Source organism: Monodon monoceros, unplaced genomic scaffold (genome assembly GCF_005190385.1).
Source record: "Monodon monoceros isolate NGI ecotype Baffin Bay Population unplaced genomic scaffold, NGI_Narwhal_1 Super_Scaffold_1, whole genome shotgun sequence".
NCBI classification, from domain to species: Eukaryota; Metazoa; Chordata; class Mammalia; order Artiodactyla; family Monodontidae; genus Monodon; species Monodon monoceros.
In genome coordinates this window covers 38,100,771-38,125,364 of record NW_021703765.1, presented here as the reverse complement: position 1 = coordinate 38,125,364, position 24,594 = coordinate 38,100,771, and the positions used below count along the sequence as shown (strand labels likewise).

At 40.3% G+C, this 24,594-nt stretch overlaps 1 protein-coding gene across 3 annotated transcripts; it reads right to left on the bottom strand.

Annotated features, from left to right (window-relative positions):
- Nucleotides 1-862: 862 nt before the first annotated feature.
- ZNF24 (zinc finger protein 24) lies at nt 863-7,831 on the bottom strand. Of its 3 annotated transcripts, XM_029222462.1 has the most exons (5): nt 7,618-7,831; nt 5,229-5,731; nt 4,837-4,984; nt 3,546-3,604; nt 2,689-2,769 (listed from the first exon to the last, which is right to left on the bottom strand). In XM_029222462.1, the coding sequence occupies exons 2-4, from the start codon at nt 5,646-5,648 to the stop codon at nt 3,576-3,578; spliced, it is 597 nt and encodes a 198-aa protein (XP_029078295.1). In that variant the 5' UTR covers nt 5,649-5,731; nt 7,618-7,831; the 3' UTR covers nt 2,689-2,769; nt 3,546-3,575. The 3 variants fall into 3 exon arrangements, with proteins under 3 accessions (XP_029078285.1, XP_029078289.1, XP_029078295.1); XM_029222452.1 differs by lacking the exon at nt 3,546-3,604 and having other exon boundaries at nt 863-2,769; XM_029222456.1 differs by lacking the exons at nt 3,546-3,604; nt 7,618-7,831 and adding an exon at nt 6,942-7,392 and having other exon boundaries at nt 863-2,769.
- Nucleotides 7,832-24,594: the final 16,763 nt, after the last annotated feature.

The following is a 24,594-nucleotide window of genomic DNA, read 5'->3' as shown; positions in this document are numbered from 1 at the left end:
AAGCTCTCACATTATACCAAACATCTTTGGCATTTATGAAAAATGTACCACAGAGAAGCTTCTTTGTATATAGGAAAAATAAGATCTAAAAAAACCCATGAAATTCTAGCCACCAAGAGGTTATTCCCTTCTTACCTACTCTGATAAAAGAATTCTGTCATCCCAGCAGTATTCCAATATGCCACCTCAAAACCTACTTGGAAAGAAGCCAGTTATAAATAAATAAATCAATCAACCCAAGACCGTTTTATCTTAGAGTGGAGGAATTTATAGCTTTATTGGACATTGACTTGTTTCCTCTCAGCCACAAAGAGAAGACCCAAACAAAAGTCCCTACATATTCTTGTATAACTTAAAATACATTATATCATTACTACATATTTATACTTCAATAAATCTTAATCTATAAAGCACATTTCTTATAATTATCAGAAAATCTATAAACAAGCTCCATTCTGCCTCACTTCTCCACCAGCTGGCCTCGCATTAGTATGCTTTTTAACAGGCTCATGCAAATCTCACCTTCCATTTTTTAATTTGATCCAAGTACCAGATGTAACCAAAAACTCTGGAACTATGAAATATTTTTACTCACATGGGTCATTTTCCACACAATTATGCCCACTATAAAAAAGCCTTTTCTCATATCTATATTTTAACTTTCAGAGTTTTCCACTAAACAGAACCACAGTACTTGGGATTCTCAGACAAGGAGTATATGATCCTACTACTACAATGTGTATTATTTTTATACATTAAAAAAATGTGTTAAGACTTAAAATGAAAAAAAAAAATAGTTCCACCAACTCTGACAGTTAAACTAGTTATTATAAGCTAGTTTTTTTTTTTTAAATAGAACCCAGTCAACTTAACATGTAAGTATAACCTCAATGCTACTAGAGATTGATTAGTTTTTTTTTTTTTTTTAATAAAAGACCCACAAACCTCCAAACTGTGATAGTTATCTCGGACTCACCTCTGAAGATTGCTGAAGAGCTGGCTAGCTCTTTGAGCTGAGTCTTCCTTTACCCAAATACAACACCCTGGTAAGACAACTATGGCTCTAGGAATCTGAGGTGGGGGAAGAGGCTAACTCACATGCAACAGCTTTGTACCAACCCCCAATGATTTACAGTGGAAGAAATACCTACCTAATTATGGCAGGGTTACAGTACCTAGCACAGTGCCTTGTCGGTAGAAAATTTAATAAATGCACGGCTGCTTTGTTAGCCTGGTGTTCAATCCTTTTGTACCAAAGGAGTAAAATCGCAAACCTGATACTCATTGCCCACCTGTCATGGATTTTTCTGTCCTTAAAAATGAAGGAAAAATAATAATGACTTAGATCTTCAAGTCTTTTGTTTTCTAAAAGCCAAGACAGACCATCACTCTTGTTTACATTTGCCCTTCAACACTGCCATTCACTACAAATCTTTTCCTAGTGTTATAATTTCTACCTTCATAGTTTTATAACTGTTTATTGTTTAGACTGTCCACTTTCTAATGATACATGAGAGGACATTATTTTCATTAGTGGGATGCTTCCCAATTACAGGTAAGATGAGCTATTTTTGAGTTTTCCTGCAGGCAGGAAACTAACTACACCTAGATAAATTCTTGATATACTTCAATTCTTGGATCAAAGTATTTGTCAATCTTCCCCAATCTAGGTGTCCCATTCACTTTTTGATGTTTCATCACCATCACTTCTTATCTGAGTTTTAAGGCTCATTTCACTTTGAGGTTTTTGGTCATCCTTTATCTTCTATTTTCTGAAATGCATATTCAAATTAGGTAAAAGAAAACTGGAAAAAATGGTTTCAGTTTTCAGATTTTACAATTCCTACATTGCTTTTCAATGTAGAAAGGAATGTATCCTTGTAAAGAACATTTCAATGATCAACACAAATAACATATCTGTCTAAGAAGGAAAGTTTTAACAAAGGGACAAAGAATCAGGTAGTTTATCATTTGGAAAAATAATAAGAATATAAACATCACGTGGAAGATTTAGGCATTATCACCTGAATTAAGTTTAAAATTTCAGTTTCTAGGCAGGTATGACACCATTTCTTTCAAGATAAGATAATAATAGTGGGTGAAAATTTTCTACATTTCCCAGTGGATTTTCTAAGTCTATAGGAAAACTATTATGTATCATTTCATGTTTTTAATTTTGTCTTCATTTCAGAAGAAAAAGACCTGAGTGCTGATTTTTTTTTTTCATTTCTTAAACTTTCACAACATTGAGAAGTTTCTCTGCATTGTGTCTTCGTTGATGTCTAAAAAGATTTGAGCTTTGACTATAGGATTTCCCACACTGAACGCATTCATAAGGTTTCTCCCCAGTATGGATTCTCTGATGATTAATAAGCCCAGAATTCTGGCTAAAGGCTTTTCCACATTCGAGACATTTGTAAGGTTTTTCTCCAGTATGGACTCTCTGGTGTTGCACAAGGATAGAACTCCTGCTGAATGCTTTCCCACACTCAACACATCCATAGGGTTTCTCCCCACTGTGGATTCTTTGATGAAGAATAAGGGCTGAGCCCTGACTGAAGTGTTTTCCACATTCATCGCATATATGTTGTTTCTTTCGGGAGGGATTTCTCTTTCTTTCAAACCTGCCCTTGGGAAAACAGGTTTCTCCATATTTAAAAATTTGAGGAACACCTATATTGAGAGTGCCAGGAACTTCATGAGATTCTACTGCTGAAGGAATCTCCTGCTTTGGAGCTAGCGCTCCATTTTCAGTCCTAGCATCATCATCTGAAATAAACAGAAAATGTAAATATCACTCATTTCCTATTCTGAGAGGAAAGAAACTTGAAGAAAAAATTTTTTAAAAAATGAACTAAAAGTAAATAGCTTGCATATGTCTATAAACAGCACTATGAAAACTGGTGATAAGGTTACCTACTCTCAAAAAAGAAAAAAAATGAAATGGCTGATTATGAGGTTAATGAAGTGAGAGCATGGGAACATGAGAAATTAAAAGGTTGTATCCTAATAAAAGTGGTAACATAAGGGACTGGATTATACAGTAGTAGTCAAAAACCAAAGGGCAGAGAAATGGCAGATTTTTTAGAGAGTCTAAGTTTGTTAGAGACAGTCAAAGTGATGCAGCTAGGTCTGGAGAAAAATAAAATAAAATTGGCCATTAGAAATCATTTTAATATTCTTTTGCTTTGAAAAAGGGAGAAATTATATCAAAATACAATGTGTAAATAACCACCAATCTGTCAGAAAGTGACTATTTCTAAAATGAGCAGGACAAGGCAGGTCACAGCCAAGATCAGACTAAAAGGAGAATATAGGAGTCCTGACAAAAAGCTGAAGGTAAGCCGAGAGTGTCCTGTGTTAACTTGGGACATGACACTTACAAATTCAATGCACCTTTAATAACTGAAAGTTTTCCTTTAAAAGCAGCCTCATGTATTTGGTATTTGTCATGGTTTTTAGACGAGTTGTTACTTCCAGGCCTCAGTTAGATGTGTTCCGTGAAAGAACGGCCCAAATTACCAACATGAGGTACCATGACCCACCTGTAGGCAGGCAGTGATTATGAGCGAGTCTCATTTCAGACCTTCCTGAAACTTCAAGCCTTAAAGAATAAACACAGTTACTAAAGGGTGAACAGCACTGCTCAAAAAAGTTATAAACAGTGAGCAAATCTGTAACAAATGATTAAGAAAGGGATAGTCAGAAAAAAGGCTGACAAAGAGATGCTGAAGAGTTAGAGGGGATCAGTGAGGTCTGGAGACTTGAAGAACAGAGAAGTGAGTGTGAAGGTGACAAATGGCACACAAAGAATTGAGCTCCCAAGTGTGGTAGAGACCAGACTGCTAAATTGAGGCTACTTAAAAAGAGGCGAAAATTATCCTAAAGTTCAGGCAGGGGGGAAGTTCCCAGGAAGATACCACCTCCAACAACCAAAGACAGTGGTTCTCAAACTTTATTGCACAAAAGAATGCCCCATAATTCAGAGGGGAAGCCTGCTCAGAGCTCATTACACTAGCATTACCTCCAACTACCTCAAGGAATGATTCCCAAAGCAGTCTCAAACAAAATTTCATTTTAATTCATAAAAATATGAAAAAGAAATGTAGCGGTTTTAGGAATATACGGGGTTGTATCAAAATAAGTAAGTATGTGGCATTAACTGCCAAGATACTGGGAAAGAACAGCCTTAGTGAATTATGAGCTTTCTACTTAATTTTTCTATACTTATATTTATTATAGCTAGGGGCCATATTTTTGCCTAAATACTTAGAAAAGGTGAAGAATTTTCTCTAAATATCATTTCTACAAAAGAAGCTTCTTAGGAAACAAAAATGACTTTAGGTAGGATGTTTGAAGGAAAAAACACATACAAAAAGCTACAAATTCAGAAAAGGCTTCAGTAATAAACTATAAACAAAAAAACTAGATTTGAAGAGGTATCAGGTAAGCTTATTGTACCAGGAACACTAGGCAAGAGACTAAAAGGATGTGAAACAGATGGCAAATAAGCAATACAGCAAGTGAAACAGAGTGACCCGGTCTACAGGTGGGTGCTGGCTCAGAGTAAGGCAAATGCCAGCCTGAAATGGATAGGCCTTCAAAGAAAGAAGTAAAAGAGAAGAAAAGGCTGATGATGTTAATGTTGAGGAATAAAAGACCTGAGGTTAGCAAACCAACTGTTATTAGAAAAGAATCGAAACCCTACAGTGTGTCTATGTCTAAGCAATCAAGTTAAGGTGATTATCCCCCCCCCCCCACAGTAAAAATAAGCAAAGAGTTCCGGACAAAAGGTCCACACCCTCTTTCATCCTCCTGCCCACATGGGGTCCTCACCACAGTGCCTTAGGGAATGGAGCTCCCAGGATGCCCACTTGAGCTGGTTTTCCACTGCATCGAGCTCAGAACTTGGTAATCCCTGAGCTTCTTCTTGAGATACCATCTCCTCTACTAACACTTCCCGTTTTCGTCGTCGAAGAGAAACCTGGAAATAAAAGGGTTTGGTTCAGTTGAGAACGAACGTGATGAGAATCAAACCTAAACGCACACAAAAGAAACCATACAAAACATATGCTGCAGAGGCCTAGATGGCAAACAAGCATAGATAATGGGGGGGGGGGAGCGACACAGAAACATAATTTTAACTTAGTTGAGTGGAATTAATTCAGCAGCTGCGCCTACTGCCATGCCAATGCTCCTGACCCAGGAACGTGACGCAGCAGGCTTACCGGCTGTCCAGGGTCGTCCAGTTCACTCTCTAAATCCTCCAGCACCGTCACTGCCTCCTCTCCATTCTCTGGATGATGCTCTCGAACCCAAGTCTGTAGCTCCTTGGGTAGGATGGCAACAAACTGCTCCAGTACTACCAGCTCCAAGATTTGTTCTTTTGTGTGTGTCTCTGGCCTGAGCCATAGACGGCAAAGTTCCCGAAGCTGGCTCACAGCTTCACGGGGCCCAGGTGAATCCTGGTATCCAAACTGCCTGAATCGCTGCCGGAAAACCTCCGGGTCAGGGAGATGGTTCCAGGGGATACTTGACCCCTCTTCGCCATCAGGATCCTCCTCCAACTTCACTCTCAGAATTTTTTCCTCTTCATCTGGAGTTGGGATGATAAGTATTGAATCCTCTTCCACTGACTGTGCAGACATCCTGATTTATAATACTTCAAGAAAAGACAATCAAGGTAGGATACAGGCCTCAGGGAAATACCCCGTTTTCTTCACAGGCACTCCTGAGGCACAAGAAATGAAAAATATATAAATGACCAAATATTCTAAGAATTTGGACACATACCGATTAAAGGAAATAAAAATGTATTCTTTTACTAGGTTAAAAATTCCAATCAATAACCTAAACCAGAAGTTGGCAAACTACAGCTCATGGCCAAATCTAGCCTGGTGCCCATTTTTGTACAGTGCTTGTACTAAGAAGAGTTTTCACATTTTGACATGGTTGAAAGAAATCAAAAGAACACTCCATGACATGTGAAAATGATACGAAATTAAGTTGTCTCCATAAATTTATTTATTTGTTCACGCTACAATAGCAGAATTGAGTAGTTGCAACAGACACTATAGGGCATGAAAAACCTAGTATTTACTCTGGCCCTTTAGAGAAAAAGTTTGCCTATCTGTGACCTACAAAACCTATTTCAACAATCAAAAGAATCCAAGTAAGCACCAGACCACTTCAGTGTTATTTAAATGCATCTGACCCTTGAACACATTATTTGCAATTCATAACTGGTGTTCCCTGACACACTTAGGTCACCTCAAAAGCAGGGACTGCTTTTTCATTATCCGCTTAAAAAATTTCTTTTGACAAACGTTTTTTAAGGGCTACGAAATATTTTCAAAATGTTTAAGAACTTCCTGGAGTTAAAATATACATGAAAAAAACATTCACTTGCTCAGTAACAGATACATAATGTTGATAAAAATTAACCACTTATGTGCCATAAAACTTAAGTATTATTCAGTCACCCACCGCGCCGTAAGTACCTTTACATTTGTAATGACAGGCATTGATCACAGTAAAATTCTTCGAAGAAAAGGCACTCTCATAACACCGTAACTTCGTGCAGTGGTGCAGACTCTTGTCCTTACACTGGGTGACTCACAGGCTCCCTGGCTTCTACCTTCAGGGAAACCTTGTACTATTTCTGATCCTTTCCTTAGTATTTGCACAGTCATGCCCATGCCATTGTTTACAATACCCATTAGGAATGAGCCATGCAGCTACTCAATGTACCTATTCAGGACCCAGAATGTGAAAGCCAGTAATTTCCAAACAACTTCCCGTAACCCCATGAGACTAGGAATCGGAAAAGATCTTATCAGGTAATATACATACAGGTGTAATTAAATACTCTGGAGTGTGGCGGCCTTACAAACACGTAGGTTTGGCCTACAGATTCGTTTGTTCCTATTCCAAGACCCTACCTTATCGACGGCTCAAACAGTCTACAGAAAATAAATTTCTCTTCCTTTTACGTTCTCATACAGCACCCTGCCCGTGGGACGTGAGGAGGTGCGGGGAGAGCAGCCTCGCTGTCCCGACGGTGCGTGGGCGGGGAGCCCAGTTCCAAGTAACCCACTCCTGCAGACTGCCGCTGCGAACCCCGCCCCCACCGCAGCGATTCCAGCCTTCTTCCCCGCACTCGCCGCGGCAGCTTTCGTTAGACCAAAAGCCACTCTGCCACAACAGCGTCGAAGCCACGGTACTTCCGCCCGCGGCCGGCTGAACTACAAGTCCCGGCAGGCCCCGCGCGAGGTCCGCCCACTCCCACCTCCGCCCGAAAAGAATCCCAGAACTCTCCGCGAGATGCCAGGGCCTCGAAATAGAACAAAACCGGCCGATGGGGGAGGGGAAGGCAAGGGTCGCGGAGGACACAAGGGATGGAGGAGTCTCCGAAAGTGCTGAAAGCCGAATCTGGCTTTCCGTCTACCCCTCGCCGTCCCCCAACTGCCGGGCACGGAGACCGCGGCCTGCCCCCCCGCGCCTCCCGGGAAGCCGAGAAAGGTCCCCGCCAGGCTTCTTCGCTGACTCTTGCCAAAGCGGTCCGCAGCCCGTAGCCCAGAGTCCCCCTCACGCACTTCCCCCCACTCTCGCGCAAACCTCGGGCTCGGGAACCGCAGCCGCTTCGCTGTGCACGGCGGACGCACAAACGCCACTCACGAGCGGTTTCCCAGCAGCCCCCGGCGCAGGCTGCTTCCGGTCTGCGGGCCCCAGGAGGCGGGGGGAGGCGAAGCACCGCGTTACCATGGAGATGCGCTCCGGGCGGGGGGAAGGGCTGTCCGACGACAATGACTGCTTTGAGGCTACGCTTGGCCTCGCGCCTCTTTCCTCCGGATAGCCCAGCCTTCTGTGTTCCGCTTAGAAGACAAGGAAAAGAAAGAATTCAGCCACTAAGATAGTCTTACGGTTTCATAAGCCTTTTCACATGCATTATCTCATGTGATCCTCACAGTAATCCTCTGACAGAAGTAACAAAAGCTAATATTTATGAATGCTAACTACATCGTACCAGGCACAGTCACCATGCTTTACATGTATTGTAATTTAATTTTCACAACAACCCTAAGATGGTAAGAACTTTTATTATCCCCATTTCACAGCTGAGATAATCGCGGCACAAGTAAATAGCTTGCCCAGAGCTCATAACTAGTAAGTGGGAAGCAAGATTTAAAACCAAGGCATGACTCTAACCTTTGCCTCCCACTTGCTGTGCTATAGAGCTTTAGTATGACCAATTTATGTGTCAGGGAAACAAAATGAGACTGTTAACCAAGAGCTTTGGCAATGATCGCACATTGAATTTGCAGAATGCGTGGTCACCTTCTGACTTCAGGCTTGACATTTCATACTACAAAACAGCTACCAAAGTGATCGTTTAAAAACATAAATCAGATCATTTCATCCCCTATTTAAAGGCCTTCAGTGGATCCCTACTGCCTTAATTATGACATAAAAACTCCTGACGTTTGTCTGTAAGGCCTCCTGTAATCTGTTCCTTGCCCCCAATCCCATCTCCAACCCACCCCACTCCACAGCTCTTAGGCTCATTGTGACCCAGGATCCTCAGCCTCCCTGACCACCTTTCCTCCCAGAAGCCTCCCCACTCTCAAGCACTGGGTAGAAGTGAGCCCACTTATTCATTTCTCTGGTTTTTGTTTTCTTTTGTTTTTCTCCATAAGTCCCCTAAGGGCAGGGACCTTGCCTGTCTTGTTCACCACAGTAACCCCACCTAGTAGTCCCAGGATGCTGACTGCCTGGTACATAGAGAACCCAATAAATATTTATTGAATAAATGAATGAAGCATGGGCTGCTCAGATTGCTGCCTTTGCTAAATCACATGTCAGGCCTCAGAAACCACACAAAAGAGCCCTGTTGTTTAAGTTCTGTGTTAGAAGTGCAGGTCCAGCCTTCCAGAAGCATTCCAAGATCCTCAGGCTTCAGCTTTCTGCCTCCTTCAGGAAAGTGTCCTTTGCAAAGAGCCCTCAAGTCTCTGCTGGATTCATGAATGAGAGAGCAAGTGAGTTAGAAGCTGATGGTATAGCATTACTCTACTCTCTGACTAGAGCTTTGCCTCCCCAGAACCCCTGCGACTTCTAATGCCTCTTCTCTCTTCATTTAGGAGGTTTCCGAAATCCAGACTTTTTTCTCTCCTGCTTGTCTACTGCCACCAACCTACCTGGCTGCTCTTCCCAACCTTTCTCTCTTCTGTGACTCTAAAAGCTAGCTCAAGGCATTTTTGTTTTTTGTTAAGAGTTCTTTTTTTTACATCTAATTAATGTTGGAAAACTAAAAGGATACACATCAAACAGAAATACTTGGGGAGATTAAAAATGTTGCAAAATTTTACAAAACCCTTTGCCTGGGATTCGTTCTATCATTCCTAATTCTGAGAGAATAAATGGTAACCACGATGAAGTTTTCCTCTCTAATTTACTCGTTTGAGGGCAGGGACTACCAACCCCGGTTTTGAAACACCATCCTTCTGAGCCCCACTATGTGAGCTCTTTCCTGAATGGTGGACCCTGTTGCTATCTTAAAGATCTAGTCTTAAAGATCTAGGACTTCCCTGATGGCGCAGTGGTTAAGAATCCGCCTGCCAATGCAGGGGACACGGGTTCAAGCCCTGGTTTAGGAAGATCCCACATGCCACAGAGTAACTGAGCCCGTGCACCACGACTACTGAGCCTGTGCTCTAGAGCCCTAGGGCCACAACTACTGAAGCCCGTGCACCTAGAGCCCGTGATCCACAAGAGAAGCCACCACTCTCCACAACTAGAGAAAAGACCATGCGCAGCAACAAAGACCCAATGCAGCCAAAAATAAATAAATTTATTTAAAACAAAAAAGATAGAGCATCATGATCCTCTGGGCAACCTGAGTGTAGGGAATAGCTCTGTGCCAGTGCCTGATGACCTTGCACATAGCTACAGAGGCCACAGAGACGAGGCTTGTGCTGCAGCTGACCTGAGTCTTGGCAGAACACCTTGTGATCCCCGTGGCACATGAGAGGCTCATGAGCAGCTGCTATAGGCCATTTGCCACTCAGCTCCCTGTCCTCCCAGGAGGCTGTCAGGGAAGTTTCTCCAGGCTTCCCAGGTTGTGATGAGGCTTTCTGCCTCACCAGCCTAGAGTACAGATGCAGATTATACACAGGTTTAGATATGCAGTGTGGCATTAGCCCCTCAGCAACAAGGGGTCCCACATCTCAGGTTGCAGTCACCCAACTGTTGTTTTGGTGTCATCCTTTTGGTGTGTGAGACAAAAGCTCATGGGGAGCTGAAACCTTTGGCTACTCTTGCTTTGTCTCTGTAAGTAATAATCTGTCTAAATCTAAAAACGGCTTGTTGTTTCTTTACCAGCCAAATCTTTTAACCTTGCCTTGAAAGCATCTCATCCATTAATTAATGGTAAAAATTAAATGCAAACAAACAAAAGCAGACAGATGCTACCTGGCTGAGTTCCAGAGACCTAGAAATGATTAAAATGAAGTCATGATTCCCTCTTTTAACATTACCGTCTCGTCAGGAGATAGACATAGAAAACAAGGAGATAGACATAGAAAACAAGTATTTACAAGACAATGTAGAAGTGCTACAGTAAAAGCGCTTAAGAATACCAGCAGGAAAAAAAAAAAAGAAAAGAATACCAGCAGGGGCACCTAAATGAATTAGTATGCTGAAGAGGAACGGAGGCACCCCGAGAGGGAGGAAGTGGAGTAAGAAAAGTTTTCACGCTGAACAAAAACACAGACCTTCAGATTTGGTGTTACCATATTTCATCCAAAAATTATCTTTTCTAGGATTTTCTCTAACAATTATTTTGGAGCTCTCATACCTTCTCCTCAGCTCAAAAGTATCTCCCTCTGGGCACTTAAAATACACTGGTTAAATATTCCATTTTAGCTAATAAATGCACTGCACCAGGAATCTTTTCATTGCAAGTGACTAAAAAGGTAACTGTGGCAGGCACTGTTAGTTTCCTACATAAAGCACTCCCCCTTACTTCTAATACACCCCTCATTTTTTTGATTTTGGGGGCCCAACACTGTGCCCAGCCCATAGATAATAAGTTGTGATTGAGCTAAGCCATCCATGACTTCTCTGTTTCTCTTTGCCATGTATTCACTTTGCCTTCCTAATGGCTAGGAATGGCCAAATGATTCTGTTCTGGTCAATGAGATGTAAGGGGCAGGAGTTTGTGTATTTCAAGAAATTTATCTAATTCATGTAAGTTGTCAGATGTATTAGCATAAAGTTGTTCATAATATTTCCTTAATATCCTGTCTACAGGATCAGTAGTGATGTGCCCTTTTTCATTCCTGAAATTGATACTCTTGTTTCTTTTTCAGTTTTGCTTGAAGTTTATCAATTTTATTAATCTTTCAAAGTAACAACTTTTGGGTTCATTTATTTGCTCTATTACTTTTGTTTTCTATTTCATGGAGTTCTGCTCCTTTTAAAAGAAATTAATATACGGTAAAATTAGTTCTGTTTTAGCAGATAGCTCCAGGAGTTTTAAAACATGTACAGATTGTAAAACTACCACCAAAATCACGATACAGGATAGTTCTATCATTCCACAAAACTCCCTCAAGATGTACTCACAACTTTCCTACTCCCTAACCCATGGCAACCACTGATTTATAATCCATCAATGACTTTTACACGATGTAATACAAATGGAATCATAAAGTATTTAACCTTTTACATAACCTTCATTAAACATACTACCTTTGAGATTCATCTATGTTGTTGCATGTCTCAATAATGCATTTCATTTTATTGCTGAGTAGTATTTTACTGTAGATATCAGTTTGTTTATCCATTCATCCATTGAAGGACTTTTGGGTTGATTCCAGATTTGGGCAATTTTGAATAGAGCTACTATAAATACTAATGGACATGCTTTTGTGTGACCATAAGTTTTTATCTCTCTAGAGTAAATATCTAGAAGTGGAATTGCTGGGTCATGTAGTATTATGGACTGAATATTTGTGCCCGCCTCCCAAACTCACACGTTGAAGCCTTAACCCACAGTGTGATGGTATATGAAGATGGGCCCTTTGGGAGGTAATTAGGTTAGATATGGTCATGAGAGTGGGGCCTCCACGATGGGATTAGTTCCCTTATAAAAAGAGATGTAGAGAGTTTGCTTCCTCTCTCTCTCCACCATGTGAAGACAAGGCAAGAAGATGGCCATCTGCAAGACAGGAAGAGAGCCCTCACCTGGGAACCAAATCAGCTGGCACCTTGACCTTGGATTTCCCAACCTCCAGAACTGTAAGAACTAAACTCCTGTTATTTAAGCCACCCAGTTTATAGTATTTTGTTATAGCAGCTGGAGCTAATATATATGATTTTTGCTTTTTTTAGTTTGAATAAGTTGAATTTTAAAAAGTGAAAAAAAGAAAGAAATATTGAGCCAAAATCAATATTTGGTACATAGAGTATGAATCTGGAAAAGCACTATTAAAAATTATATCTATCTCTATATTCTTTTAATAGTGTGTTTCACAGAGAAAAATTTTAATTTTGATGAACTCCAATTTATCCATTTTAAAATTTTATGGCTAGTCCTTTTGGTGCCATAGCTAAGAATTCCTAACACCAGGACCTGAAGATTCTCTCATGTTTTCTTCTAAAAGTTTTATATTTTTACATTTAATATTAGAGGTATGATTTATATTACATTAATTTTTATATAAGGTATGAATTATAGGTTGAGAGTTTGTGTATATGTCTGTTTCCATATAGATGTCCAGTTGTTCTATTTGATAAAAAGGTTTTGTTTTTATTGCATTGCATTTCCATCTTTTTTTTTAAATTTATTTTTGGCTGCGTTGGGTTTTCGTTGCTGTGCGTGGGCTTTCTCTAGTTGCAGTGAGGAGGGGCTACTCTTCATTGCAGTGCTCAGGCTTCTCATTGTGGTGGCTTCTCTTGTTGTGGAGCACGGGCTCCAGGCATGCAGGCTTCAGTAGTTGTGGCACACGGGCTCAGTAGTTTTGGCTCGAGGGCTCTAGAAGGGAGGCTCAGTAGTTGTGGCACACGGGCTCAGTTGCTCCATGGCATATGGAATCTTCCCGGACCAGGGCTTGAACCCGTGTCCCCTGCACTGGCAGGTGGATTCTTAACCACTGCACCACCAAGGAAGCCCTCCATCTTTATAAAAAAAAAAATCAGTTAGCCATATTTGTGCGGTTTTTCTGAACTCTCTAATATGTTACATTGATCTCTGTGTCTATCTCAATACCACATCCTTGATTACTATAGCTTTATAATAATTGTTTAAAATCTGGTAGTGTGAGTCCTCCAACTTTGTTTTTCTTTTCAAAATTATTTTAGGTATATATACATATATATATATATATATATATATTTAGCATTCCATAAAACTTTTAGAATTAGCTTGCCTATATCTACACAAAATATCCTACTGAATTCTGTCAGAATTGCTTTAAATCTATTGATCAATTTTATGGACAGCTGGCATGTTAATCATATTGAGTCTATCAATCCATGCATACACATTATATCTCTCCATTTAAACTTTCTTTGATTTTATTCGTCAGCATTTTGTATATTTCAGTGTGTAGATCCTGCCCATGTTTTATTCAATTTATTTCTGAGCATTAACTGATTTTTGGAGCTATTTAAAATGATATTTTAAAATATCCAGTTATTCACAGCTGTATTTATAAATATAATTGATTTTTGTGTATTGACTTGTATCCTAGAATCTTGATAAATTCCTGTATTAGTCAAGGTTCTCCAGAGAAACAGAACCAACAGGATATATATCCATATATCTGTATCTATCTATCTAAGATATGTTCTAGAAGTTGCCTTACAGTTATGAAGGCTAAGAAGTTCCACAATCTTCTATCTGTAAACTGGGCAATCCAGAAAGTTGGAGATGTAATTCATTCTGGCTGATGTCTGAGAGGCAGGAAAAAATGGATGTCTCAGTTCAAGCAGAGGCAGCAAATATGCCCATCCTTTGCCTTTTCAGGTCCTCAAGAGATTGGATGATGCCCACCCATATTGGTGAAGGTGAACTTCTTTTTTATTTTTTTATTTTTTATTTTATTGAAGTGTAGTTGACTTACAATGTTGTGTTAATTTCTGTTGTACAGCAAAGTGATTCAATTACATAGGTACATTCTTTTTCATATTCTTTTCCATTATGGTTTATCACAGGATTTTGAATATTTCCCTGTGCTGTACAGGAGGACCTTGTTTTTTATCCATTCCATATATAATAGTTTGCCTCTGCTAATCCCAAACTCCCAATACAAGGGTGAACTTCTTTACTTAATCTACTGATTCAAATGCTAATCTCTTCTGGAAATACCTTCACAGGAACACCCAGAAATAAGGTTTTACCAGGTATCTGGGCATCCCTTAGCTCAATCAAGCTGACACATAAAATTAACCATCATAACTCCATCATTAGCATTTTGAAGATATTTTATAGAGTCAGTGAAATTTTCTATGGAGATAATCATGTTATCTGTGAATAGGGAAAATTTATTTAATTTCCAATCTGTATTATTTTGATTTCTTTTTCTTTGCCTTATTGTACTGTCTAGGACTTCCAATTCAATACTGAGTAGGAGAGGAGAGAGTAGATATCTCTTAGGGGAAAAAGTATTCAGTCTTTCACAGTTAAGTATGATCTTAATTCTAGAGGTTTTTGTTTGTTTGTTTTGGTTTTTTTGCTTTATGTAAGACTTTTTTGGAGCAGTTTTAGGTTTACAACAAAATTGAGAAGAAGATATCCCCTGCCCCTACACATTCATAGCCTCTCTCATTATCAACATCACTCACCAGAATGGTATATATATATATATATATATATATATTTTTTTTTTTAAACCAAGGATGAACCTACATTGACACATCATAATCTCCCAAAGTCCATAGTCTACTTTAGGGTTCACGCTTGGTGTTGTACATTCTATGGGTTTGGACAAATGTATAATGTCATATAACCATCCTTATAATATCATAAAGAGTATTTTCATTGCCCTGAAATCCTCTGTGCTCTGGCTATTCATCTCTCTACTCTCCCCCACCCCTGGCAACTTTTTACTGTCTCCATAGTTTTGCCTTTTCCAGAATGTCATACAGTTGGAATCATACTGTATATAGTCTTTTCAGGTTGGCTTCTTTCACTTAGTAATATGTATTTAACGTTTCTCCATGCCTTTTCATGTCTTGACAGCTCATCTCTTTTTTAGCCCTGAATAGTATTCCATTGTCTGGATATACTGCAATTATCTTTTCGAATTAATGTTTTCTTTTTTTTGGATACATACCCACAACTGGAATTGCTGGGTCATATGGTAGTTCTATTTTTAGTTTTTTGAGAAATCTCCATACTGTTTTCCACAGTGGCTGCACCAATTTGCACTCCCATCAATAGTGTACAAGGTTCCCCTTTTATCCACCTCCTGGCCAGCATTTGTTATTTGTGTTCTTTTTGATGATAGCCATTCTGACAGGTGTGAGGTGATATCTCATTGTGGTTTTAATTTGCATTTCCCTGATGATTAACGATATTGAGCATTTTTTCATGTGCCTGTTGGCCAACTGAACGTCCTCTTCGGGAAAATGTCTGTTCAGGTCTTCTGCCCATTTTTAAAATGGGTTGTTTGTTTTTTTGATGTTGAGTTGTATGAGTTGTTTATGTATTTTGGATATTTACCCCTTATCGGTCATATCATTTGCAAGAGAGTATGTTTAGTTCTGTAAGAAACTACCGAACTGTCTTCCAATGTATCTATACAATTTTGCATTCCCACCACCAATGAGTGAGAGTTCCTGTTGCTCCATATCCTCATCAGCATTTGGCGTTGTTGGTGTTCCAGGTTTTGGCCATTCTAATAGGTTTGTAGTGAATTCTAGCTTTTTAATAGATGCCCTTTATGAGTTTGAGGAAGTTCCTATTTTTTCTTATCAGTGGGTGGTGAATTTTGTCAAACACTCTTTCTGCATTAATTGATATGGCCATGTGGTGTTTTCTCTTTGCAACTACTAATCTGGTGTGTTTCTTTGATTTTGAATACTGAGTCAACCTTATAGTCCTGGGATAAACCCCACTTGGTCCAGGTGTTTTATTCTTTTTACACATTGCTGGATTCAGTTTGATAACATTTTGTTGAGGAATTTTGTGCCTGTGTTCCTTAAGGATTTTGGATTGTGGTTTTCTTTATTGTACTGTCTGGTTTTTTTTCGTTTTTCAATCTTTTATTCTCTGTGTTGTTTAAATTGGATGATTTCTACTGATCTATAGCTATTTCCTCTGTCATCTACATTGTTCCATTAAGCTCATCAAGTGAATATTTTATTTTGGTTGTATTTTTCAGCACTAAAATTTCCGTTTGGGTCTTCTTTATACCTTCTATTTCTTTGCTGATGTTTCCTGTCTTTCCATTCATTCACCCTTACTTCCTAAGCAGGGTTATAATATCTGATTAAGGTCTTTTTCTGATAACTCTAAAATCTATGTCATCTAGGCCTTGATATAATTTGATTTTCTTTCTCTTTGCAAATTGAGATAGTCTGGTTCTTCCTATGCTTAACAATTTTGCATTGTATGCTGCACATTTTGAATATTATGTTATCAGATTCTGGGTATCATTTAAACCCTAAGTTGAAGGTTGACTTGTTTGTTTGTTTTAGCAAGGAGCTGCCCTTGTTAGGGTCAGGTTATGAGGTCTGATCTGCATTGTTTGGGCTTTCCAAAGTCAATTCAGTTTCCAAACATTTCTAGTCCTATGTGTATGCACTCAGTGGCCAGTCTGGATTCTGGGAGGTAGTCTGCCCTGTAGCTCAGTTCTCAATGCCTGTGCTCTGATGTTTAGGGTCAGATCCATGCATGCATAGTTTAGAGGTGAGCAGAGGAGCTCATACACTACTTGTGGGAATCACTCTTGATCTCTCTAGCCTCTGCAACAAATGCAACACTTTCTCACTCCTTGAGGCCTCCCTTACTAGTCTTCCAGCTAGAAAGCTGGGGTTTTATTTTCCTTGGTCTGATATTTACTCCTCTCAACTACACCTGCATCCTGGTCAAAGGAGTGATAGGACACCAAGAGAATAAAAGTAATGGGGATTGGCACCATGCTCTTGGGACCAAAGCTCCTCCGATCAGAGTGAAGGGCTCCCCTCTCTCTTAGTTTAAGGTGACTTCCCTGTGACCCCTGCCATTGCTGTGCTGCTGCTGCTGCCACTGCCACTGCCATAGGGAGAGAAGTTGAATGAAAAAAAAAAGATGCGGGATTTCCCCTATTTTCTGGACCCTTAGAAGCCCCTTTCCCATCCCTTGGGCCAGACACAGAACACTTCTCTTGGAGTTCTTCTCTTTGTGCACTTCAGGGTTTCAGGCTCCCTTTGAGTCCAGGCCAGGTGATACCAAAAGGGAAAAAGGGTAAATTCAGTGGAACTTGAAATTCTAGTCCTCTTCCCCAGTCTGCTTGCTATTATTTACATTGAGGAGTCCTCAGCATGAAAGTTCCATGCTTTCTGTCCAGGATTCTGTGGGAATCTCTCTTTAGAGAGAGACAGGTTGGAGTGTACTTACTCCATCTTGCCTAGAACCAGAGCCTCTGTTTTTATTCTGATCATTTTCCCCCTTTGGCTTACTTTAGTTTTAAATTGCTCTTTTGTTTTTTCCCTGACTTCTTCTACTTTTTTTTCTTTAATTAATTTATTTTTGGCTGCGTTGGGTCTTTGTTGCTGTGCACGGGCTTTCTCTAGTTGCGGTGAGCGGGGGCCACTCTTCATTGTGGTGCGCGGTCTTCTCATTGCAGTTGCCTCTCTTGTTGCAGAGCACGGGCTCCAGGCGTCAGGGCCTCAGTAGTTGTGGCTCGCGGGCTATAGAGCACAGGCTCAGCAGTTGTGGCGCACGGGCCTATTTGCCTCTCGGCATGTGGGATCTTCCTGGACCAGGGATCGAACCTGTGTCTCCTGCATTGGCAGGCAGACTCCTAACCACTGCGCCATCAGGGAAGTCCCATTCCCTGGCTTCTTAAGGTAGCTAATCAGATCACTGATTTTAAGTCTTTTGTCTCTTCTAATATAAGTATTTAAAGGAATGGTACCTCAGGAAAAAAAAACTTGTTACCTCAGGGCTTCAGTCCTGCTTGTCTGTAGTACTCTTGGCTCCTTCCGCCACATGGGTCTGCTTCATCTTCCAGCTGTTGCAGCACTGCCTGCTGTCATAACCAGTCACAACAACATCTGGAGATAGAAAAGCATCATCTCTTCTTCATGTCTCTCTTTTTTTTTTTGACCGCGCTGCGCAGCATGTGGGATTTTGGTTCTCCAACCAGGGATTAAACCCTCGCCCCCTGCAGTGGAAGTGCAGAGCCTTAACCACTGGACTGCCAGGGAAGTCCCTATGTCTCTTTTTTAGAAGAAAGCAAACTTTTCCAGAAGCCATGCAGCAGGCGTCCCCTAATGTCTCATTGGTCCAAATTGAGTGATATGCCTGTTCTTAAACCAAAATTACTTGCAAGTGGAATAGGATTATCATAATTGGCTTAGACTAATCATTTGGGGTTGAATGAATATTAAAAAAATCAAGCTGTAAAACCACCTAGGTGACAAGACTGCTAATAGCCAATGAATCAAAAGTAAAATTTAATGGACTAACTCAGTTCTGATGCAGCCTCACTGACATGTCCAGCTGGAGATATTCTACCTAGAATCCTGACAACTCCTTCTTCAAAAGACTGGAGCCAGCAAAGCTGCATAGGAAAAGACTGCAGATGTCTACCTGGCTGATCATTAGCTCTGACAGTAGAGTTCCTTAGTTTAGCTGCCACTCAATGTCTTTGTAGCCTTTGAATAAAAATAATCCTTCATTTGAAGACAAACCAGTTAATCTGAGCTAAATTCAAACTCAAGTATGATTAAGAGAGCCAGATAATAAGATACATCCATTAGCTTAAAATTTCAGGAATCAATAAAGTAATTAACTTAGCATATGGCTTTATATAAGGAAATACATTGAATCCAAGATGGAAATTATAACTAATTTTAATATTATTTACTAGCCATCCAGGATTTGTAGCCCATATAGTCCATTCAAATCTTCTTTTAGGGCTGCTGGGATAGTCTCATCATTGCCTGTCCTAAGTGTTAGTGGCAAAGAGAAAATTATTTGTTAGTCCCTTCACCAAACACTCGTCTGGATTTTATCTTCCAGATCTTCTGCTTTTCAGCATTCCATAGAGTTTCTTATTATTCCTTTTTTTTTTTTACTAGAATATAAATGTTATTAGGACAGGATTATAGAAAACTGATTTCCTTTTTGTTTCTTCCAATGCTCTTGTGGTAAAATATACAAAGTTTACCATTTTAACCATTTTTAAGTGTACAATTCAGTGGCATTAAGTACATTTATAATGTTGTACAGCCATCACAATTATCCATTTCCAGAACATTTTTATCACCCTAAACAGAAACTCTGTACCCATTAAACAACTCCTCATTCCTCTCTCCCCCCGCCCTGGTAACCACTATTCTACTTTGTCTCTATGAATCTGCCTATTCTAGATACCTTATGTAAGTAGAATCATACAATATTCATCCTTTTTTGTCTGGCTTATTTCACTTAGCATGTTTTCAAGGTTCATTCATGTTGTAGTGTGTACAAGTTTCCTCTGCTATCCCATAGCAGGGAGTTTCTATGAAACTTTCCGGAAGCTGAAATGGTGTAAAGCAAAGAATCGATTACTTTACGACACATCTTGCTAACGGATACGTGAAATAAATCAAGATAAAGCACATATGCTCACAGACACAGTTCAAAGCTATGGCAGCTTGATGCTGAGATGCTTGGTGTAGTTCCAGGGAAGGAGCTTGGCTGTGCCAGTCTTGCCGTGTGGGGAGCATACTGCCTCTATTACGGACCGTTAAATAGGTACTAATGTAGGTCTTTCATAAAAGTGAAGTGATGGAAAGCAAACTTTCAAAAAGCAGAGGATACCTGTACCTGTTTTCACTAACTGAAATAAATCTGAGGAGGATTTTCACTTTTAAGGAAAAAGGCAAAAAGCAATGACAGCATTCAGCCTTTGTTTTGGTGGCAAGCTGTTATAGAGGCAGCAAGCCGCCCAAGCAGCTAGAGTGGCACTGCCAAGCTCCTTCCTGGAGAACTGCTCTCAGCATCTCAGCATGAAACTGCCATAGCTTAGAACTGTGTCTACGGTAATTGCTTCTTTGCTTTACACCATTTCGGCTTATGAAGTTTCATAGGAACACTCTACTTTCAGATAGTGGGAAAAGCCTGTACTAACGTAGGTCTTTCGTAAAAGCGAAGTGGTGTAAAGTGAACTTTTGAAAAGCGGGGGATACCCGTATCAGAATTTCATTGCTTTTTAACGTTAAATGATATTCCAGTTGTATGTGTATACCATATTTTTGCTTATCCATTGATTTATTGATGAACACGTGGGTTGTTTCCACTTTTTGGCTGTTGTAAATAATGCTGCTATGAACATGAGTGTACAAGTATTGGTTTGAGTCCATGCTTTCAATTCTTTGGGGTATATACCAGGAGTGGAATTGCCATACCATGTGGTAATTCTATGTTTAGCTTTTTGAGGAACCACCAAACTGTTTTCCACAGTGGCTGTACAATTTTACATTCCCATCAGCAGTGCACAAGGGTTCCAGTTTCTCCACATCCTTGCCAACACTTGTTATTTTTTGTATTTTTAATCAGCCAGCATGATGGGTGTGAGGTGGCATCTCACTGAGGTGTTGATTTGCATTTCCCAAATGATTAGTGATATTGAACATCTTTTCCTGTACTTACTGGCCATTTATATATTTTCTTTGGAGAAATGTCTATTCGTGTCTTTTGCCCATTTTTGAAATGGGTTGAGTTTTGCTTTTTTTCCTGTTGAATTATAGGAGTTCTTTACATATTCTGGATATTAACCCTTTATCACATATAAGATTTGCAAATATTTTCATTTCACTAATATTTGAGTGCCTATTATGGGCATGTACTGTGCCTGATGCTTGAGAAACACGTGAATGAGGCAGCTCATGCTCTGGAGAAACATAGCATAGTGAGGTCAATACAGGAGTAGATATAGTATCCATTTAGTGGATAAAAAGCTACCACATTGAAAAGAAAAGTGGAGCTTATTTTTTACAACTGATGTTTTTGCTTCTTGAATTCCCACCCCATTGAGTGGGGAGTGGTAGTGATGAAAGAGTTGAATTAAATTATTCGGTCCATTTTAAGTTCAACTCCCTATCACGGCTATTTCTCCCTCTGTCCTTCTCTGCCATCTAGATGTCTGGGAAGAGAGTTTATATTCCCTGTGGTGAGGTGGTGCTGTGGATTGGGTCTCAGATGGCCTTGCTATCCTCCTGAGCCTCTCTGGTTTCTATTCTGGGCAGCTAGTCTGAGGTGCTTGCTCACCAAACCTGCAGCAGTAAGTGATCTGTTCTTCTGGTGCGGCAGGAGGCCAGTATCCCTTCCTTCATGATTTGCCTCCACCTTGGCTCTAGCCACCCCTCTAAGGTGTAGCTGAGACTCACAGTTCTAGCTCCAAGTTCCACAAAGTTACTTTGTCCAATGATCCCAATTCTCCAGGTGGTTCAATCAGCTCCTTTCCAAGGTCTCCGTCGGGTAGGGGGAACGGCTACATATCTTCTAAATCACATGGTAGCTGGTAGACTCTTCACTAACTCTGTATTGCCATTTTTACAATAGTCCAGTGTTGGAGCACAGGAAGTCTGTTGAGCAATTGTTTCCCAATGCACCCCAATGCACTCAATGACAAGTAAGCCCAGCTTTCTCCCCTTTCAAGTTCTCTCCCAACCCCCTCCAGCATTTCTGCAGAGGTGAAACGTCACCTGTGTCTGACCTTCTCTTTGTCTCACCATTCCCAGGATCAGGAGGGCTTTTTCTTTTACTATTCCGTGACTTCTTTCTTCTCAAAGTATCATTCCTCCTCTTCCTTGGGCCATATTTGCAGTTTGATATTTTATCTTTTAAAAATTATTGGAGTGGGTTTCCCTGGTGGCGCAGTGGTTGAGAGTCTGCCTGCCGGTGCAGGGGACACGGGTTCGTGCCCCGGTCCGGGAAGATCCCACATGCCGCGGAGAGGCTGGGCCCGTGAGCCTATGGCCGCTGAGCCTGCATGTCCGGAGCCTGTGCTCCGCAACGGGAGAGGCCACAACAGTGAGAGGCCCGTGTACCGCAAAAAAAAAAAAAAAAAAAATTATTGGAGTATAGTTGATTTACAATGCTGTGTTAGTTTCAGCTGTACAGCAAAGTGAATCAGTTATACATATACATATATTTACTCTTTTTTAGATTCTTTTCCCGTATAGGTCATTACAGAGTCCTGAGTAGAGTTCCCTGTGCTATACAGTAAGTCCTTATTAGTTATCTATTTTATATATAGTAGTGTGTATATGTCAGTCCCAATCTCCCAATTTATCCCTCCCCTGACACTTCCCCCCTGGTAACCATAAGTTCCACCTCTGGGACTCTACTGTAAATAAGTTCAACTGTACCTTTTTTTTTTTTCTTTAGATTCCACATATAAGCAGCATATGATATTTGCCTTTCTCTGTCTGACTTACTTCACTATGACAATCTCCAGGTCCATCCATGTTGCTGCAAATGACCTTATTTTGTTCTTTTTTATGGCCGACTGTAGTTTGATATTTTAAAAATATCGTATTTCATGTGATAAATGTAATGCCAGGGTGAGAACAGATTACTATGGAATCAATAGAAAGGTGTGGAGGTGGTCCCAACCTATTCTTAGGATGTTACAGTAGGCTTCCTGGAAGAAGTGGCATTTAAGCTAAAACCTGAAGAATACACAGGAGTTAGATAAAGTGCAGAAGCTGGATAAGAGTTTAAAAGCAACACATACAAAGTCCCAGAGGCAGTAGGAGGACTTCTAATTCAGAATGTCCTTGGCATAGAGTATTAAGGAGGCAGTAACAAAAAAAAAGCTGAAATGGTAAGCTGTGGTCACATCATGAAAAGCCTCAAAAACCTTGTTTAGGAGTTCTGATTTTATATTAAAAGCAATGGGGCGAAATCCCTGGCGGTCCAGTGGTTAGGACTCCATGCTTTCACTGCTGAGGGCCCAGGTTCAATCCTGGTGGGGGAACTAAGATACCGCAAGACGCGCGGCTTGGCCAAAGGGGGAAAAAAAAAGCAATGGGTGGCTTGTGTTTTAAGCAAGGAGGGTACATAATCAAATTTATGTTTTAGAAAGATCACTGTGTTTGAAAGAGATGGATGCATATGAAGGAGGCAAAAGTAAGGGCCATTTTGCTCCCCCCGACTCAGGGATTAGCCACCATCTTGAATTTTTAAGAATATGCTAGAAAAGTCACATCAGCATATTTGAATGTTGAAGAGATGGATCCTGAAGGAAAGCAAAAGGATGAATAAAAAAGAGAGAGAATAACTGATGGCAGCCAACATCCTTCAGAGGTGGGAAGGAATGCTGAGGGACCAGAAAAGAGAGACTCCTCTTTCATTCTGAAAGGAAGGGGAGAGGAAATGATGGGTGAGATGTAGATAAGTTGACAAACTTGGTGGAGTTCTCATCTTTTTTTTTTTTTTATTGATAATGAAGGAGGCAAAATCATAGCCATCTGCTCATGAAAAGGAAAGTGGCCAAGGAGTGTGGCAAACACTGTTGGCTGACTCATTGTGGTTCCCAATCCCCATCTGCCCTGCTGCTTTCCCTCTAGGAGTTGAAAACACTGGCTTTACTAGACACACCTGCAACAAGGAAACATAAGCAGAATTTTGCTAGGGTTTCTTGGAAAGCTTTCCCTTTTCCTAGTAGAAGACATGGCCATGGCTGGAGTCCCTCCTCCTCTCTGACTTGACCCCAGATGCCATTCCCAGAGCTGGGACAGCTCTCTTGCATATCTGAGAAAATAAGTATGAAGGAAAGGCCCAAAGAAGTGCAGAGATAGCAGCCAGACAAGTCATTGTTCAGCTGCCGATTGACAGCTAGCAGCAACTCGCCTCCAGATTTCTGGTTGCAAAGTCTAATTTGTTTAAGCCACCAAAGGTGGATTTTGTATCCAGAAGCATTCCTGATACGGGAAGTTTCAAGGACAGTGACAAACATCTGACCTGGTCTCTGAAGAGAATGGGAGAAAAAGAGGGAACATAGGATTATAGATAATAATAAAGGCTCAGATGAAGTGAAATTCATTTAAAAAACACCAATTTCATTTTGGAGTATTTACTATCTGTGGAAATTAATCAGTTTGATGGGGTGCTAATATGCTAATTTTATCAAGGTTACACCAAGTCATATTAATTCTCCAGTTAGATAAACTAGCACCTTCTACTTATTAGGAGACCTGTGTAAGTGCAAGATAACTTAGAGTACTCAGCGACACCCTTTAAAGATTCGTTATTCTAAGATGATATGATTCACATCATTGTCTGGTGGAGAAGTTCAGATTATTCACATTGAAGACAATGTAATCTTGCAAAGTTTATGGCAGAAGCAAGTGAAGAAAGACGCTTCCCTCAGAATATTTGATTTAGATTCTGTC

What these genes read in the sequence shown, in the direction of transcription:
- ZNF24 (XM_029222452.1), bottom strand. Translation starts at nt 5,648, where the DNA reads ATGTCTGCACAGTCAGTGGAAGAGGATTCAATACTTATCATCCCAACT. An exon ending in TGGACGACCCTGGACAGCCG is followed by an intron (nt 4,985 to 5,228) that starts GTAAGCCTGCTG and finishes TTTTATTTCCAG; the next exon opens with GTTTCTCTTCGACGACGAAA. An exon ending in CCATTCCCTAAGGCACTGTG is followed by an intron (nt 2,770 to 4,836) that starts GTGAGGACCCCA and finishes TGTTTATTTCAG; the next exon opens with ATGATGATGCTAGGACTGAA.